Source organism: Schistocerca nitens, chromosome 1 (genome assembly GCF_023898315.1).
Source record: "Schistocerca nitens isolate TAMUIC-IGC-003100 chromosome 1, iqSchNite1.1, whole genome shotgun sequence".
In the NCBI taxonomy this organism is placed as follows: Eukaryota; Metazoa; Arthropoda; class Insecta; order Orthoptera; family Acrididae; genus Schistocerca; species Schistocerca nitens.
The window spans coordinates 593,115,050-593,134,026 of record NC_064614.1 but is presented as its reverse complement, the minus strand read 5'-3'; the positions used below and the strand labels follow the sequence as shown (position 1 = coordinate 593,134,026).

The following is an 18,977-nucleotide window of genomic DNA, read 5'->3' as shown; positions in this document are numbered from 1 at the left end:
CTCCATTGTGGTTGCACCTACAGTACAGCTATCTGTATCGCTGAGGCACGCAAGCCTCCCCACCAACTGCAAGGTCTATGGTTCATGGGTGGGGGGTGGGGGGTGGGGGGTGGGGGGGGGTGGGGGGTAGAAATGCTGATGTAAAAGGGTGAACAGTATTTACATAACAGCTGGTATATGACTTGTATCATTTCACATGTAGATCTACCTTTGATAGTATATGTTTTGCCAGTTATAGGGCTAGTATAGCTGGTGGTAGGAGAGTGCATAGGGAAAGTCTTGCAGTGGGATGGTTACAGGGGTAGGAGAGGGTAGAGAGAGGAAGGTACAGAAGGAGTATTTGGTCTGACAAGAATATTGTGGAGATTGGGAGGGCGACTGAAAGCTATTCTAGTTGTGGTGGGCAAAATCTGACAGAGTGGATCTCATTTCAGGGAATGATTTTAGGAGGTCATGGGCTTGTCGAAACAGCTGATTAATACATTGCAGACAGGATAATACTGAGTGACCAGTAGTGTACTCTGAAGTCGTGTTTTGGAGGGATCAACAGTGTCAGGACTGGATGTGATAGCCCAGGGAATCTGCTTTTGAACTAGGCTGGTGGGGTAATAATATCCAGTGATGGCTTAGGTGAGAATAGTGGTGTATTGCTGTAAAGAGTCTTCATCCGAACAAATACTTTTGCCTCGAATGCCAAGGCTGTATGGGAGGGAAGGTTTGACATTACAACCTTCTTTTATATATGTGTTCTGCTGCCACATGGTGAGTGGATTTTTTACCTATCCATAAATATTACATTGTCAAAACCCTATTTTCAGTCTTTGTTGCCGTCTGTCTTATTCAAGCTATTGTCTGATTTCTACCTTATGTGCTAATCCATTTGTTTATTATCTGTATCACCAAAATAAATCAACACTTTTCCCCTACATCTTTTCTAGTAGTCTACCGGTTTCTGTGCACATAGACAGGTCCACTTTTAATTACGAATTTGCATATAACAATTCCACTGCTATTTACAAATTTTCCTAATACAATTTATGGTTCACCACACTCCAGGGCCTTCTCCTGATCATCTTTTGCCGATTTATTAGTAAATTTGGCAGCTATTTTCTTTTCTGCCTTCCACTTACCTTGTTAATACATAATTCCTTCATGTTTCTGTGCATTTGTTTTTCAACAGACTACTCTGATTGACTTTTACTGCCGTCTCCTAAATTACTTTAATTGCCAAATTAAGTAGTTTATGCCAGCCAGTGTGGCCGAGCGATTCTAGGCGCTTCAGTGACCGCTACGATCGCAGGTTCGAATCCTATCTCGGGCGTGGATGTGTGTGATGTCCTTAGGTTAGTTAGGTTTAAGTAGTTCTAAGGGGACTGATGACCTCAGATGTTAAGTCCCACAGTGCTCAGAGCCATTTTAACCATTTTGAGCTATTATGTAGTTTACATTTTCTTCTACAACTTTTGTTTTCTGTTTACCCAGTCTTTCTTTTATCTGCCCTCTATTTATCTTTTTTGCCACTCCCATGATTTCTAACATTCTAAAACATCCTTTCTTGTTATGATGAAGCCCCTCACATAGTATATTTGTTCTTCTCAAAAACATGCTTTTGCACTATCAAAACTAAGGTCCCACATTCTGTTTCTTGAAACCTGCTTGTCCCTTGGAGTTACTCCAAAAGACCTAATATTGAAAGTCCCTGTTTCTGGATGTAATCCTGTTCTACACCAGGCTCTTTTACAGTTCAAATACAGAAATCTCTTGCTGTTATCTGCCTAATCTGTGACATATATAGCTCATCAGCCAATTTCCACTCCATCAGACTTCTCTCCTTCTACAAAATCCTGCTGTTATCTGCCCCTCATGTTTCCTTTGGTGGTATCATCTGCCAAGCCAACTTCAACTTGGAACAACATGCCAGACTTCACCTCAGAAAACTATCCCACCTTCTCCTAAACTATCTGAGCAGTGGCATTTCCCTTCTTGTCCCTCTGCAACTCCCTCAACAGTCACATCAACCACCACTCCTCTCCTACAAACTCATAATCACAAGAACCAGTCACAATGATACTGTGTTCACAACCTCTCGTCTAAAGCACTCTTCCCTCCTGAGTTATCTGTATTATCCAAGGATCTCACTTTCAGCCCTAAACTTGCATTTGATTGTGCTGCGTTGGTGAAGGACCTACTTTCCTTCATATGTAATTCAACTGGAAATTTCACTCTGCAACCCAATCCCAAACCTTTCCAACTGCAAACTTGACATTGAACCCTGCCTTGAACAGTTCTGGCCATGATCCCAACTCAATCCACCACCACTACCTCAGAATCATCGCTTCCAAGCCTTTCAAGAATTCCTCACATCCAGCATTGCTTCACAACCCTTCCTCAGGTCCCTACAACGTGGCCCTAACATGTTCTCTGCACAACTCCAGGCTCTACATCCCCCAAGAGCTGATGATTCCATCACTATCCTTCCAGCTGACAAAGGATCTATCACTGTGGTACTTCACAATAAGAAATATGTTGGTGAAGGTTTATGCCAGCTGCCTGACACCTCTACATACAGCATTTGCCATCAAGACCCCATCCATATATACTATCAAAGTTGTGCAACAACACATGTCATATACCAACTGTTGTCTAAACACGGTTCAGCATTTTACATGGGCATGACTACCACCAAATTAACAGTTAGGATGAATGGGCATAGGCAGAGGGTGTATCCTGGCAACACACAATATCCTGTTGCAGTACATGCTCCACAACATGACAATCATGACCTCGGTGCCTGTTTCACCACACACACCATCTGGATTCTTCCCCAGACTCCAGTTTCTCAGAACTCCACAGGTGGGAACTAGTGCTAAAACAAGTCTTCAGTTCTTGCAACCTGCCTGGCCTTAATTTACGTTAATTTCTTCCATCTCAACATTTCTTCACATTAACTACTCCTCTCTTTACTCCATTTTAGTTTTCTACATATTTCATTTTCTTACATGTCTATTTTTCACTGTCCCATCCCACCTCTGTTATGTACAATGCACTTAGTTTTTCACTCTTATTAACTTGTACACAATGTTTTAGCAATAATTACTGTCTTGCATATTACCCTATCTTCCATCTTTAAGCCTCAGGTTTTCAAATCTTCTCCAGTGCAGTCCCCAACAATCAGTCTTTCATTCTCATCCTGTTTAGCAAGTCTCTCTTGACCCGTGCTTCTGGGTGACTTTTCCGAAATCTATCTCTTTTTCCTAGACCTTTCCAGTCTTTTACCTTCACCCCTCTTCCTTCCCCTTTAATTCTTCTGCCTGAAGAAGGAGCCACAGGTTCTGAAAGCTTGAATAATTACAACCTTCTTTTATGTGTGTGTTCTGCTGCCGTTTGGTGAGTACATTTTTCATCTATCCATATACAGCAAAGAGCCAAAGAAACTGGTAGATATGTAGCAACCCTGTGAGCATGCAGAAGTGCTGCAACATGACATGACATGGACTCAGGTAACACCTGGAGGGAATTGACAACGTAAACCCTGCAGAGCTGTCCAAAAATTCATGAGTATGAGGAAGTAGATATATCTTCTGAACAGCACGTTCAAGGCATCTCAGATGTGATCAATAATTTTCACCTCTGGGAAGTTTGGTGGCCAGTGGAAATGTTTTTTAAACTCAGGAGAGAGTTCCTGGAGCCACTCTGTAGCAACTCTGGACGTGTGGGGGTGTTGCATTGCCCTGCTGGAATTGCCCAAGTCCGTCAGAATGTACCACGGACATGAATGGATGCAGATCATCAGACAGGATGCTTACGTATGCACTACCTATCAGAATCGTATCTAGACATATCAGATGTCTCATATCACACCAACTACACATGCCCCACACCATTACAGTTTCCATCATCTTGAACAATCCCCTGGGTCCATGGATTCATGAGGTTCCCTCCATACCCGAACACGTCCATCTGCTCCATACAATATATAATTAGAAATGAGACTTGTCTGACTAGGCAACATGTTTCCAGTCATCAACAGTCCAATGTCGGTGTTGACAGACCCAGGCGAGGCGTAAAGCTTTGTGTCATGCAGTTATCAAGGGTACACAAGTGGACCTTCAGCTCCAAAATCCCAAATCAATGACGTTTTGTTGAATGGTTCACATGTTGACAGTTGCTGATGGTCCAGCATTGAAATCTGCAGCAATTTGTGGAAGGGTTGCACTTCTGACATGTTGAACAATTCTCTTCAGTTGTAGTTGGTCCTGTTCTTGGAGGATCTATTTCTGACCACAGCAATGATGGAGATTTGATGTTTTACTGGATCCCTGATATTCACAGTACACTCATGAAATGGTCATATGAGAAAAAACCCAATTCATCGCTACCTCAGAGATGCTGTGTCCCACTGTTCATGCACCGACTATAACACCATGATAAAACTCACTTAAATCTTATTAACCTGCCACTGTAACAGCAGTAACTGATATAACAACAATTGCGCCAGACACTTGTTATCTTATATAGTCATTGCCGACCACAGCAACATATTCTGCCTGTTTACATATCTCTTCACTTGAATACACATGCCTATACCAGTTTCTTTGGTGCTTCAGTTTACATTATCCTACCAAAAACTGATTGCTCAGATTGGATATCTATGCAGCTCCTTTCAGATAATAATTCATTATAGATAACTGCATCATGTGTAAAAATTCTGGTTTTACTATTAATATTGTCTGCAAGGTCATTAATATAAAACAGGAGCAGCAATTGTTCCAACACACTTCCATGGAGTACACCTGAAGTTACTTCTACATCTTACAATAACGCCCCATCCAAGATAACATGTTGCATCCTTCCTAGTTCTCAATATAGACACAAATTTCACTCGATACCCCATATGATCGTACTTTAGACAATAATCAAAGGTGCAGTACTGAGTGAAAAGCTTTTTGGAAATCAAGAAATACTGTATCTACCAGTCTACTTTGATTCCAAGCTTTCAGTATGTCATGAGAGTTGGGTTTCACATGGTCAATGTTTTCAAAATCCATGCTGGTTGCACTGAGGTGGTCATTCTGTTCAAGATGCCTCATTATGTTTGAGCTCAGAATATGTTCTAAGATTCCACTACAAGCTGATGGATGGATATTAGACAGTAATGTTGTGGATCATTCCTACTACCCTCCTTGTAGACAGGTGTGGCCTGTGATTTTTTCCAAGAACTGAGCACAGTTTTCTGTTCAAGGGATCTATGATAGATTATAGTTAGAAGAGGGGCTAACTCAGTCACAAATTCAGTATAGAATATCAGTATAATAGGGATTTCACTGGGCCCTGGAGCTGCATACAATTTTAACTTTTTCAGCTGTTCCTCAACACCAATGCACTAACACTTATTTAATTCATCTTTTCAGTGGTACAAGGATTAAATTAGGGCAATTCTCCTGAGTGTTCCTCTGTAAGGGGAGATTTGAAAATGGAGTTTAGAATTTCAACTTTTACTTTGATACCCTCTATTTCAGTTCCAGTCTCATTCGCAAGGGGCTGGACACTAACTTAGATCATTTGACAGCATTCTGCTATGCAAGTCATTGAAGACATCATACATTGCTCTCTTGACAGTCAAATGCATTTCATTCAGCATCTCTCTTTCTATAGCACTATGCTTTGTCTTACACCTTTTATGCAGAAATATCTGTATCTTTGGAAGTTTCTTTACAGTAACTGTATACCATGGAGGTTCCCTCCCATTATAAACTGTTCTACTAGGTACATATCTATCCAGTGCATTGTTATCTACTCTTTTAAACTTGAATCTAAGTTCCTGTACATGCCCATACCCTGTGCTGAAACTTTCAAGTTCCTCATTGAGATATGACACTGCTGATTTTTTATCTGGTTTACTGAATATACGAAAAATAGGTCAACTGACACAGCAATTTATAACTTTTTAAAACTGATCATAAAATCTGTAGGCAAAATTGAATTAAATTGTGGCCTGTTTTTGGGCCTGTCTAAGGCTTTTGATGTCATTGACCATAATTTACTGCTACGGGGTTTGTGGAGTAGCACATGATTGGTTCAAATCCTATCTTTCAAATAGGTATCAGAAGGTAGAGATACAGCATGCGGGTAAACTCTACTCATTGGAATGCCAAAGAGTCAGGTATGGCATGCCACAGGGCTCTGTACTGGGGCCATTGCTGTTCTCAATATTTGCAAATGATTTTCCAAGCCATTTTTCAACAGCAGATGCAGTATTGTTTGCTGACAACACCAGTCTATTTGTCAAAGAAATGAAACTGACTTACTGGAGAGAGTCACAGTAGCCACAGAAGAAGCAAACATGTGGTTTACAAACAACAAATTAATTGTTAATGACAGAAAAACATTTTGGATGAACTTCAGACATATAAAAAACAATGTAAAATCTGACCTAACTGTAAAACTTGAGCAGTGTAAGATAGAGCACACACAAAATTTTTAGAATAATGGCTAGATGAATATTTAATCTGGGAGAAACACACAGAAATGTTAAACAAAAAATTAAGTCAGCATTGTTATGTTCTTAGAATCCAAAAACTTTCCTGTAGTGTTTATGCAGTGTTATGTTCATACTTGCACTCATACATAGCACACTAAGACATGGTATCATATATTGGGGGAATACCAGTTTGGCCAAACACTCGTTTGTGCTTCAAAACAGGGCAATAAGGATAATCAGAGGTATGACACACAGAGAATCATGTAAAAAAGTTTTCAAAGAACTACAAATTATGACTCTACCATGTATCTATATTTATGATAGTATATGTTTTATGAAGGCACACCAGGAACATTCTTTGTTAAACAGTCAAGTTCATAACTACAAAATGAGAAACAGAGACGACTTTCATAAAGAAAGTCACACAAAAGCTACATATCAAAAAAGTGTTCTTTATCAGCCAAAAATCTTATTTAGTGCACTACTAAAGGAAATTAAAAGTATACCAAAATTCCACATATTCAAAAAATAACTTTAAAAAAATGTTAATCAGCAAGAGTTTTTATAGTGTCAAGGAATACTTAAATCACCAGCATTCAATATACAGTAGCTTATTTTCTTCATCATAATGACCCAAAAAGCTCATTGAAAACTAAATTGTATTCATCTATTATTCTAATTTAACATATTATGCATGTTGTTAAGCATATGGTTTCATTTTATATGTAATAATATTTTATTTATGGACATATAATTGTAAATCTTTTCATGTCCTATTTTATATGTAAGGCAATGTATGACAAATCCTATATCATTTTTATAATGATGAGATACAAGAATGCTAAGTAAATAAATCAATCAATATAAATAAATTAATTATCTATCTTTATGTTTTGCTGTCAGTGTATGTGATTTGGGTACCATACTGGTATCTTCACAACAATAATGTGTTTATTTTTGTGTATTCTGTATTTTATAGCCTACATATTATTCTTTTTATATCTGTGTGAAAGAATATAGAAGTTAAAGGCCATCCAGAACAAATTCGATATTAAAATAAAATTATTCAAATTTGTGGATCAGTTGCAATCTTTAATCCTATGGGTCACAAAACTTCCATTGTGACACTTTCCACTTTAATTCCCTGAGCAGCTCAATTCATCTGTTGTGTGCTGTACATCATTTGGCACTATCCTTAATTGTATTAGTTTCCAATATCTTTTCAATACTGCACATCAAGATACAAGACATTGAGATGTCTGCAAACAAGTAAGGGGAAAGCCGCAAACAGCATACATTTGAAAAAAAGAGTCGGACAATATATTTCCTTCCACATGTATATCATGAAATGGCCATGATGGGGATTGGGAACATTAGAGCTTTTATGGAGTTCTTCCAATAAACCATTTATGAATGGGAGAGGAAAGAGAGGAAATAATAGTGACACCAAAGATACTATCAACAAAGTACAGATGTGGATGTAGTGTTGAAAAATGAAACAAAAAAATGGGACTCTGTTTGCTATTATTTATGTATCTTCCTAGGATATGAGCTTGTGGACAAGAAGTCATATTTATTCTGAGTGACTGTCATAACACATCTTTTGAAGCTTAATTGTTCCAGTAATTTTAGTTTTTATAATCTGTTAATGTTAGTCTCAGATAAGTGATCAGATCCTCCTGGGCTTTCACATAACGTATGTCAACGTATGTGTACTGTTGCAAACTCATTAATAGTACAAAAGTATGAACACATATTTTCTTGGAAAAAGAAACTCTAGTCAAGATAAAAATTCAGTAAATTAATAAAGAAGAACATGTGGAATATACCTGTTGCAGTAACAAGGAGTGTCCTTACAGTATATGCAACCAGAAAAGGGCTTACAGGAAACTTATCTCTTGTAGCATTTAGTAACATCTGAACTGGCACAACAAACTGAAGGCCATATGTGCAGTAAACTCCAAGTGCAATTAGAATCTTTACAGACTGAGCAGCACTGAAATAAAATACATGTAACATTAGTTGAAAGTCTTACACATTGTTGGTTCAAATAATGACAACCTCAACTGTATAAAAGAGGGAAGAACAACATTACCTGAGGCATGGTATTTTGAGGATGGATAGATTCGCTCGACGAAATTACTTACAGCTGTTTGTTTCGTTATCCCTCCCTCCCTGCCTCTCTCTCTCTGATGCATGTAAGCACACACACACAAAGCACATGCCCACGCATCAGCACACATACACTCATACACATGCATGCACACTTACTCACACACACTCACACACAGGTGCGCTCACGTGTCCCCACCCCCCCACCCCCACCCCCACCCCACCCCAACACACACACACATAGAGAGAAAGAGTGGGAGTCTCTCTGGCTCTTCTGTCAGCAACTGGTTGACAGAATATTTGAGGCTACATGTTGCACATTCAATCAAGCCTCAATAATTCTGTACATTCAATTAAGCCAAAATAATTAAGTATCTTCAGTTAAGTATTTCTCTATATGCTATTATTAACTTCATGCATCTCTTGATGTTAAAAATCTCCTAATCTAGACTTCTACTCATACCAACATTTACGGGATGATGACTGAAGACAAAAAGTGTTGAAAGTTTTCTGTTTTATTTCTTTATCAGTCTATGCCATACAAAAACAATGAAACCTGATTTACAAATCTAAAAATTCTTATAATTTATGGGAGGCACAAACAAAAAAGGTATGTAGCACATTTTTAACACATGAAAGCTTTTAATTTTCTGTTTTATATTTCTGCAATGAAACAACTCACTCAGAAATCTTACAGTACTTAAGTAAAATAGTGGCTACTGAAATACCAATGATGACTATAGCATTTCAGTTAATAGATACAAGTTTGTTTTAGAAGTCACAGATTTCTAGTTGTAAGTAATTCTGAATAATGTTGATGCATAATTAATATTTTTTAATACTATAGCACCACAGGGAAACACTGAAAAATATTTCTAGCTACATGTCTGAAATGAGTAACATACAGTGATAATGTGAAATATCAATGAGTTAATTTATGGGGTCATCATTTGATTGTAAAGTAATTAATATTGTTTTCCTCAATATATTATGTAAAGACCACTGATTTTCCTGGTTTATATTAACTGACTTTCCCCATTACCATTACCATACGCAAAGTAATTTTTGTTTTCAAATTATTTAATGCTGGCATGAATAGAAAGTCAAATGCAATTTTAGAAAGAGTATACAGTAACATACCACTATGTTAAAGCATTGTATTGTACTATGTATTTAGGACTGACGACTGATGATAATTGAATGCTGAAGAAAATTTATTAATATGGTTAGCACAGGGGGACACACATGATTAATGTTGGGTTTCTCTGTGTGTGCATGTTAGCTGAATGATAATGGAAATGACATTGGGACTGGATTGGGCAATGCTGGCAGTGGCTTGCACTTGCCCAAGCTTGCTATTCTCAATATTTTCTCCATGTAGTGGACTACCACCCCAGAGTTTCGCTGGCCTCCATGAAAGAAGACAGCCATGACAGTGCATGAAAAAGTGATAGAACAAAAGAAGTTTGAGTTAGTAGAATGTGCTATAAACTGGGACTCTGACTGTATTTGTGATACACTAGTCAAGTAGACAGAAAACTGTTTGAAATTGTTTGCTGAGTGTAAAAAGTTGTTATAATACATGTGGTTTATGAAAGAAGAAAATTCTCTCATTTAGTAGTATGGAGAGAAGTAATCTATTGTCTAGTTTTCAGCACTCCATAGCATTTCAAAAAGGAAAAGACGTCAGTGATATGAAGCATGCAAGGTACAGATGGATGCCAATTTGGAGAGAGAGAGAGAGAGAGAGAGAGAGAGAGAGAGAGAGAGAGAGATGTTCAAGTCAATATGCAGGTAACGAGAAAACGGTATTTAGAAATTAGAAGCCTACCCTCCAGCTAAAATATTGCATTACACAGCAAAACTGTCACAGAGGTGTACAGGAAAAACTTGAACCATTTCTAATGAAATTTCGTTGACATTAATAAGTGGTCTGCAGCCAATTTATTGTAACTAAATTTTGGATAGGTTTGAAACTTTCCTCCTTGTGTGTTATCCTACAGCTTCTGTTGCACTAGCTGAAGTCTTGTCACAGCTGTGGTCAGAGTCCACAAACTCTTAGCACCATGTAGTGTGCAAGACAGTGACTCACAGAGATGCAAAGGGGTGTTTCATTTGCAGAGCATCCCAGAGGGTGCCTGAGAGCTAGAACACCAAGAATCACTTCTCAGCTTTCAGCAAGATCAACGTCTAGACTTCCTCCCAAACATTTGTTGGCAGACCTGGATGATTTCGAGGCCCTGCTATACCTATGCTATAAAGCCAAATAAGGTCACCTGCTTTGCTCCAGATACAGGGCGTCTGCCCCAGGAGCAGAACTGCATTCTGAAAAAAAAAAAAAAATGGGTATCCAGAATGGTAGGTTAAGGGCCATCTCCACCCCATCACAACAGTACAACTTGTGGAGACAGAAGAAGTCATGGAGGAAGAGGCAACCACTGCATTTATACCATACACTGTCAGACTGTCACGAAAAATCAGAAGCATATTAAAGAAATACCCAACAAAATTCAAGCATTATTGGGAAGCATCAAATATGGTCTTGGTTTGTGGAAGGCCGGTGTATACGTGGTTCCATGTCAATGTGGATAGGCATATATTAGACATACAGTGCACATTGTCAAAGACCATTGCAGTGAACACCAGAGCCACACTTGACTGATGTATCCCAACAAGTCAATGGACGCAGAGCAGTGTTTGTCCAAGAATCACATGATGGAGTACAAACATATTAGGATCCTGACACAGTCCTCCACATACTGAGATAGCATCATTAGAAGTACCATATAAATTTGCACCAGAGACAAAATGGTTCAAATGGCTCTGAGCACTATGGGACTTAACATCTGAGGTCATCAGTTCCCTAGAACTTAGAACTATTTAAACCTAACTAACCTAAGGACATCACAAACATCCATGCCCGAGGCAGGATTCGAACCTGCGACCGTAGCGGTCGCGCGGTTCCAGACTGAAGCGCCTAGAACCGCTCGGCCACACCGGCCGGCGCACCAGAGACAATCTCATCAACTAAGATTAAGGCTACAATCTTAGCAAGGCTATGGAACCAGCACTGAGTTTAATTAATTGAAACGATCTGGTAACCAGGGTGAACACAGCACCTACATCAGTGCTACCACAGATGCCAACAGTAGTGTCTAAGTGACTGCAGATGTGTGACCATGGGCACAAACAGCGGAGCATACAGCTCATGGGGGCAGGGGATATTAGTCAGCTGCATGTCCTCAGGAGCTCAATTCATCAGCACACCTGACTATGATGAACTGTCTGATCGCTGAGATATTGTGCCTCTTGGACAATATAAACAAGCAGTACAGCTGAGGACTTGTTTGATCAAGGATAAAATAGTCCCATCCTCTACACCACTATTCAATGCCCTGAAGTCATCTCACTACCTTCAAAAGCTCCCAAGTCCAACCATTGGATTGCACAACAAATGCTGCAATCAGTTACTACACTGTCATCAACTGGTTTCTCCCTTCTCTTTGGCAGAGAACACATGATTAGAGTCTAAAACTTACATGAGTACTCCACACTTCCAACTTTCATTGGACCATTACTCAAATTATTATTTTCTTGCCAAGTCCACTTTTTTCTTTACACAATGCCTCTGGATAGCCAGTTGCTCCACATTCTGTTAGATGGTCTTGTAGTGAACAGTTCTTGTATGCTTGCTAACATCAACACTCACCTCAAAAATCAATACTAGACTAAGATATTTCTCAAATGAGCAAAAGGTATGCACCTCTGACCACAGCTGAACTTTCCACATCTAGAAAACAACCTTACTGCTCCATGACTACTAACTCATGAAATACGTCTCCACATCATCTCTGCCATCGAGGGCTCAACTCACCACCTGCACCCTACCATTGCTCTGACTGACTCCTCAATTTTGAAACTGGGCATAGCTCCATGACATTCTTTCTATGTGCAGACATTCTGGCCGATCAGCCTGCAGAGCAGAGAGTAGACACTGTGACTGACCATTTTGTGGTAACGCTCTTTGTACTGCCATAAAGTGCTACTGCCTGCCGACAGTTTCAGAAATTTGTTCTCCAAAGGATACTAGGAAATGCCAGCCGTTCTGGGGAGAAACACACCTTCCTTCAATGCTCACCTAGATGGGCCAGGTCAATACACATTAGCCAGATTAGCGGGACCCAATCCTTCATCTTCCGGGTGTAGACTAGCCACAGTTCCCCAGTCACTTGGAAACTGGCACTGTCACTCACTGACGATCGCAGCCCATAAACTATCTGCTACATAGCCCTCCATTTTTTGGTGCCAGGTGACATTACTCTTAACAAGGATAATGAAAATCTTGTAGTCCAAAAATTCACATAATATGAAGGAAAACTGGGTAGCTGGGTGTTGCGTACAGAGGGACACAGATATACCTCTCAACTGTTTTTTTGGGACAGAACTTCACAAACAGTTCTGCATTACATAAAGCAAAGTTTCTGGTGCAGGATCTAATTAAAAAATGAACTACCGAGTGAGGTGGTGCCATGGTTAGCACACTGGATTTCCATTCAGGAGGACGACAGTTCAGACAGTTCAAACTTCTGTCTGACCATCCCGATTTAGGTTTTCCATGATTTCCCTAAATTGCTTCAGGCAAATGCCCAAAAATTTGATAACAATAAGCAAAAGAATGTTTACAACAAGTCACAAGAAATTACTGATATAAATATAAGAACAAGAATGCAAGGTCCATCAATGCAAAGTAAGTAACCTAAGGATGCAGCAGTCTATGCAATAATAAACAAAACAAACTTCATGAAACTAAAGAACTGAATAAATTTGTGCATCATGTTTAAAAATTAAGTATAATGACTAAATTTACATCACTCTAAGATAAATTATCATCTCAGGAGCACTGTAGAAGGACAGTAAATAACTAAAGCATAAAATTTAGAGATCTGCCTGTCCATCAAGTTACTGAAAACCAAAAGCCTAAAAAATCAGAAATTAAAATGTAGTTCTATTAGAAACTAAATTAATATGAAGCCTACATAATCATTCAACAACAGAAACTGTTGCCATCAAACTACCTATTAAAATCTGAGCATATCAGTAGCACAACAAAAAATAAAATGCCCATTATTGAGAAATAACCCATAAACCTAATTTTCAGCATGAGCACACAGGTACTCTCAGTCATCATCCTCATACACTTTCACTGAACACCTCAATTACGAAGTGTCTCATGCACATATTTCAATACACCTATGACTGACACATTCACTGCAATCTCATTGCACATTCACTTCACTGAACAGGATTGCTGGAGAGGATTTGGGAAGGTGGAGAAATTGATGTAGTAGGGATCAACAAGGTCACCTTGCAATTTTGTCTAATGATGATGCACCAGTGTGAATCTGGTCGTCCTCCAGTTTCGCCACCAGCTTCAACCTTGATCTCCACTCCTCATGTCACCTTCCTTGTAGACATGCCAAATACTGAGCAGATCACTCCAGTACCCACAACTGCACTTGCTGTTGGCCACTCTCAATGATCCCACACCACTGAGTTTCATTTCATTTTCCTCTGGTGCCTACATTATTGAAAACTTCTCTATCTCTTTGCATCCATTTTATTTGTATATTTGTCCTATTACTCTTTCACTGTAGAATATTTCCATAAAATCCTTCCACACTTGATAACTGGTAAACAGGTTTTTCATCCCAGATCTCTGGTTCAGGTCCAGATTTTGTAGAGAATTTATTTCTGAGAGCTCATTATTAACTATCATTGTCAAGTCCTCTACAATGCCTGTCTGTGCCCCAACACTTCCAAAATCTGATCTCCTGTCTTCAGATACATCTTCTAGTTCAGGTGATACTTTCTCTTCTTCAGTTTCCAACCTTTTGCTATTATGGGTAAGAGACATGACTAGATTTACTTCTTGTGTGGATAAAACATTATCAATCTCCTGACTATTTTGTGGAAGATAAACATCTGAGACACACTCATGGTCATCTTTTCTGATTTGTCAGCTTCTGTGGGAGTCAGTACCGACACAAACAAGGAAGGAGAGAAGTTGAGATGGCCACTGGCAGGAATCCAAAGTGATCTGTACATAACACTTTAAGATTAAGTGAACACTTTATTTCTAAAAAGAAAATAAAATGTGCCTCATACAAGCAAGTATTTTTCACTATTACTACTCACAGAAATCAGGCTAAGTATTGGCTTCCTATTACTAAGTACTGATGCCCCCAAAGTCTGAGACCAAACTGGGTCAATCAGCGATGGGCAGCTGATTAAATCAGCATTGACAGGGGGCACTGAACTGTATCTTCCTGGAAGTGTGGTGCTCGTCAGTGTGCACTCAATGAGTGGGGCCGATTGAGTTTCAGTACAAGCATGACACTGTGACATTATCCATTCAATGTGTGTGTACATGGCCAGCCAAGTACAGTGTCAACATGCTAGCTGTTTTGTGTGTACAATTCCCCTATATCCTTGGTGGAGCAACCACAGCTCATTTTTTTGCAACACTTTAGGAATAAGCACACATGATTGTCCAGAGTCATTCTGCAATAAAATTACACAAAGCTAGATGGAGAGGCTATGCTGAGCAAAATATCAGTGCACAAAAGAACTCTGAATGCATTTCACTGAATGAGGCAAAACAGTATAGATGTAGTGCAACAAAAGGTCCAAGTCAAGGTCTGCTTCTGTGGCTGCACAATTTTCCTATTGTGCAGTGGAAAAGTCTGTAAAAGTTCATGTCCTGAATATCAATCTGACAATAAGATGTGGCAGTAGCATCAAATTCAGAATCAAGACCAGCAACAAGACCAGAAAGGGCATTATCTTTTGCATACTTGAAAATACAGTACAATATTTCATACTGATACTGTGACAATTAGAAAGCCCAACATTGCAGTTTCTGAACCATGTGTGGTGGAACCGGTTTGGATGGATGAAACAGAGCATGAAGTGGCTTATGGTCCATCACTAGTTAAAATTTCTGACCAAACACATAATGGTGAAACTTGGTCATGCCATAGATAATAGCGAGCACTTCCTTCTAAATTTGGGAATGGTTACATTGATTCTTGGTCAATAACCTGGAAGCAAAAGCAACCGGCCTGTACTGTGCACCAAATCTGTGCAAAAGCACAGTTCCAATTACATATGAAAAAGCATCCACTACCAAAACTACAGGGTTAGCAGGAGCAATATGAACAAAGCATCTGTCACTCAACAAGACATTTCTGAGTTTCTCGAATGCATCCTGACACTCTTTGGCCCAAACAAAAGGCACATCTTTCTGGCACAACCAATGCAATGGAGCCATGATCTGGGCTGTGTTGGGTATAAACCGGGTATAACTTGTCAACTTCCTGAGAACTGACTGCAATTCTGTCATGTTCTGCAGGTGCAGGAAGGTCATACATGGACAGAAAATGTGAGTGAAGGGGATGAGCACCTTGGCTATTAATAACATGGCCTAAGTACTGAATTTCAATCTGAGAAAAGACACATTTGTCCAGGTAACACTTCAAACCTGCAGCTGAAGTACTTGAAAAAATGTATGAAGGTTACTGATATGTTCCTCCAGTGTGAATCCTGACACCACAATATTCTTCAAGTAATTTGAACAGAATGAAACTTTTGCAGTAAGCTGTTCTAAGTAGTGTTGGAATATGGCAGGCATGGAAGCACTGCCAAAGAGTAAGTGCAAAAATCTGAACAACCCTAAATATAAAGACTCTTGTTTTCAGACAACAGAAGTAGTTCACCATATACTCTTTATGTCTTTATAAATTAATTACTTTTTTTGTCTCACAGAAAACTGAAGTAACTAAATGTAGTGATATACATGACCACAGCACCAGGTCCAAAGAGAATTATTACTGACAAAGAACAAGATTAACAATGACAGACCAGAGCCCATATACTAATGGACTGATATGGTATAATAAACTGCCAGAGTCCATGAAAAACAGTAATAAACAGCAATTCAAATCAAAACTAAAAGAATTCCTAATTGAAAAGTGTCTCTATTCACAACAACAAATTTTAAATGGCTAAGTTTGAGAACTGTAAAATAATCTATAAAAAATAATTGGCTGTACTAATATGTGTAAGATGTGATGTATTTTGACAAGCATCAATTTACTGTTTAATAGCTACCTGTAAGGCTAAGATCTAAATGTATTTTATGTTTGTAGCTGTACTCGACGTTTGCAAAAGCCATCATATTGATGACTCCATGCAAGAAACAAATCTAAATAAATAAATGTGTACAGACCACAAATACTTTCTGAGGCTCCTTATCTAGTGGAATTTGTAAATAACACTGAGTGTGACTATTTTTGAAAAATAGTGGCTTGCACCAAGCCTGTCCATTAATTCCTCAAGGTGAGGCAACAGACAAATATCAATTATTGTTTGTGGATTCACTGTAGATTTAAAGTCAACAAAAGACAAAGTCTTCCAGAAGGCTTTGGTAAGATTGCAAAGGGTGAAACCCACTCACTAGCCTGGATAGGAGCAGTAACACCACTGCCTTGCCATTCTTAAAGTTCACTAGCCACTTTGTGTCCAAGCACGTGAGGGATGGGACGCACCCAAGAAACCTTAGGTTGTGCACTGTCCTTCGTTGTAATGCATGTCACAAAATTATTTGCTTGCCAGGCCCATCAGGAAGTAAATCAGGAAACTCCACTAGCAATTGAGTAACACTGTCTTTTGTGGTGTAAGCAGAAACAGAAAGTACATTGTCCTGAATATGAAGACCAAACAAATAAATTCAGTCTAGCCCAAAAATATTGTCAGAGTCTTGCTAATGCAAAATTGTAAATGTCACCATTCTGGTGTGAGACTGGAATGTGGCAGGTCAACTATCTGTACCAAGCACTGGAATGTCTTGACTGTTATATGCAGTAAGTTATGTGCAACATTTTGTCAACTGTGGTGAGTCCAACTGTTCATAAGTGGCAAGATTAAGCAATGTAATGAGAGCACCAGTGTCTAACTGAAGTCATTCACCATGTCCAGCAATGACTTAAGTTCAGAAACAGTTTGTTTGACTGTTGCTGCACAGTACTTGGTTGGGGTGAAGGTACATCTCGAATTTGGTCATTACTAGTACCAGTAGCCAGTTTAGAAAAAACTACACTTACAGAGTAAGAAGGCGCTCCACACTTGTGAGAGCAGATGTGGGTAGAGTTTTTTTCTGTTGCAAGCACACAGACTGTACATGATATGGCTTCCCAGAAGCAAAGCAAGTCATATTTCATGAAGGGCAGTTTTTTCATTTATATGCGGAAAAGCAGCGGGGACAGGATTTTACAGCACGCATGTTGTTTGACATTTGTTTACTCTGGACGTAGCACACTGTTCACATTCAATAGCTGGATGCAAGGCCATACCTTTTTGTCATTTTGCATAACACTGCAAACAGGAGCTACTTCAAAGTTGTCCATGGTAATATCACATGGGTCATGTAACACTTGTATCAAAGTAGGATCAGAATATTTTAAAATCTGTTCACAAAACCTACTGTCTAGAACAATTTAATTGCAACATGAATCACTGCTTCACTATAGTACTGTCCACAACTACAGTAAAACAAACATTATTGTGTCAAATCGTGAAATCCAGTGACCCGTTGGCGGTGTGTCTATTCTGGCTTTTTCTGCATGCGAAACAACTTGTACCAAGCTGAAGCAAGCTGAAGCACCCTATACCTGATCCTCGTAAACTAGCACTCCAGTGTGCTAGTTGGCAATAAATTCTGAGCAAGGTGGTAAACTCCTGCTCTGACCATTGACAAGAAATAAGAAAGTTTCAAAGTACTTTGCACATGATGTTTAGCAGAATGAACACACTGAATTGAGTGAAGTAATGATTCCATTCCTCTTGTTGTTCACTGAAAGCTCAGAATGGTGGAGCCATGGATGTGGCTGGTTGTGGCAGAGCTGATCCAGCAGCACCTTGTGTATTAATAAGCTGCTGGACTGCCATCATCAGTTGTAACATTTGATGGGATCTGAAACTGAATAAACTACATTAGATCAAAGCCAGCAGCAACCAAAGACATAGGCACAGTCGATGTAGGAGGCAGGTTAGAGGCCATTTTAATGTGAGGAGCACCACAACAAAATAATTATACACAATTAGCGGAAGTGTTGTGGCTAGTCTGCAAGAAAGAACACAATCACTAGCAATGCACCTCTGAAAGAAAAGAGAGAAATATTAATGATGTGCTGTGACTGAGTGGTGCAGAGCAAATGCAGCACTGGTTCTTGAATCCTCATTGCCAGATGTCATGTCGGCTACTGTTGGAGTCAGCATCAACATTAACAAGGAAGGAGGGAAGTCGTGATGGCCAGAGGAAGGAATT

At 39.2% G+C, this 18,977-nt stretch overlaps 1 protein-coding gene across 1 annotated transcript in view; it reads right to left on the bottom strand.

Annotated features, from left to right (window-relative positions):
* LOC126262057 (proton-coupled amino acid transporter-like protein pathetic) overlaps window positions 1-18,977 on the bottom strand; it is a 242,468-nt gene that overhangs the window by 62,587 nt on the left and 160,904 nt on the right. Inside the window, exon 6 of the mRNA XM_049958593.1 lies at window positions 8,311-8,477. Within this exon, the coding sequence (XP_049814550.1) occupies window positions 8,311-8,477 (167 nt within the window). The remainder of the gene's footprint in view (window positions 1-8,310; window positions 8,478-18,977) is intronic.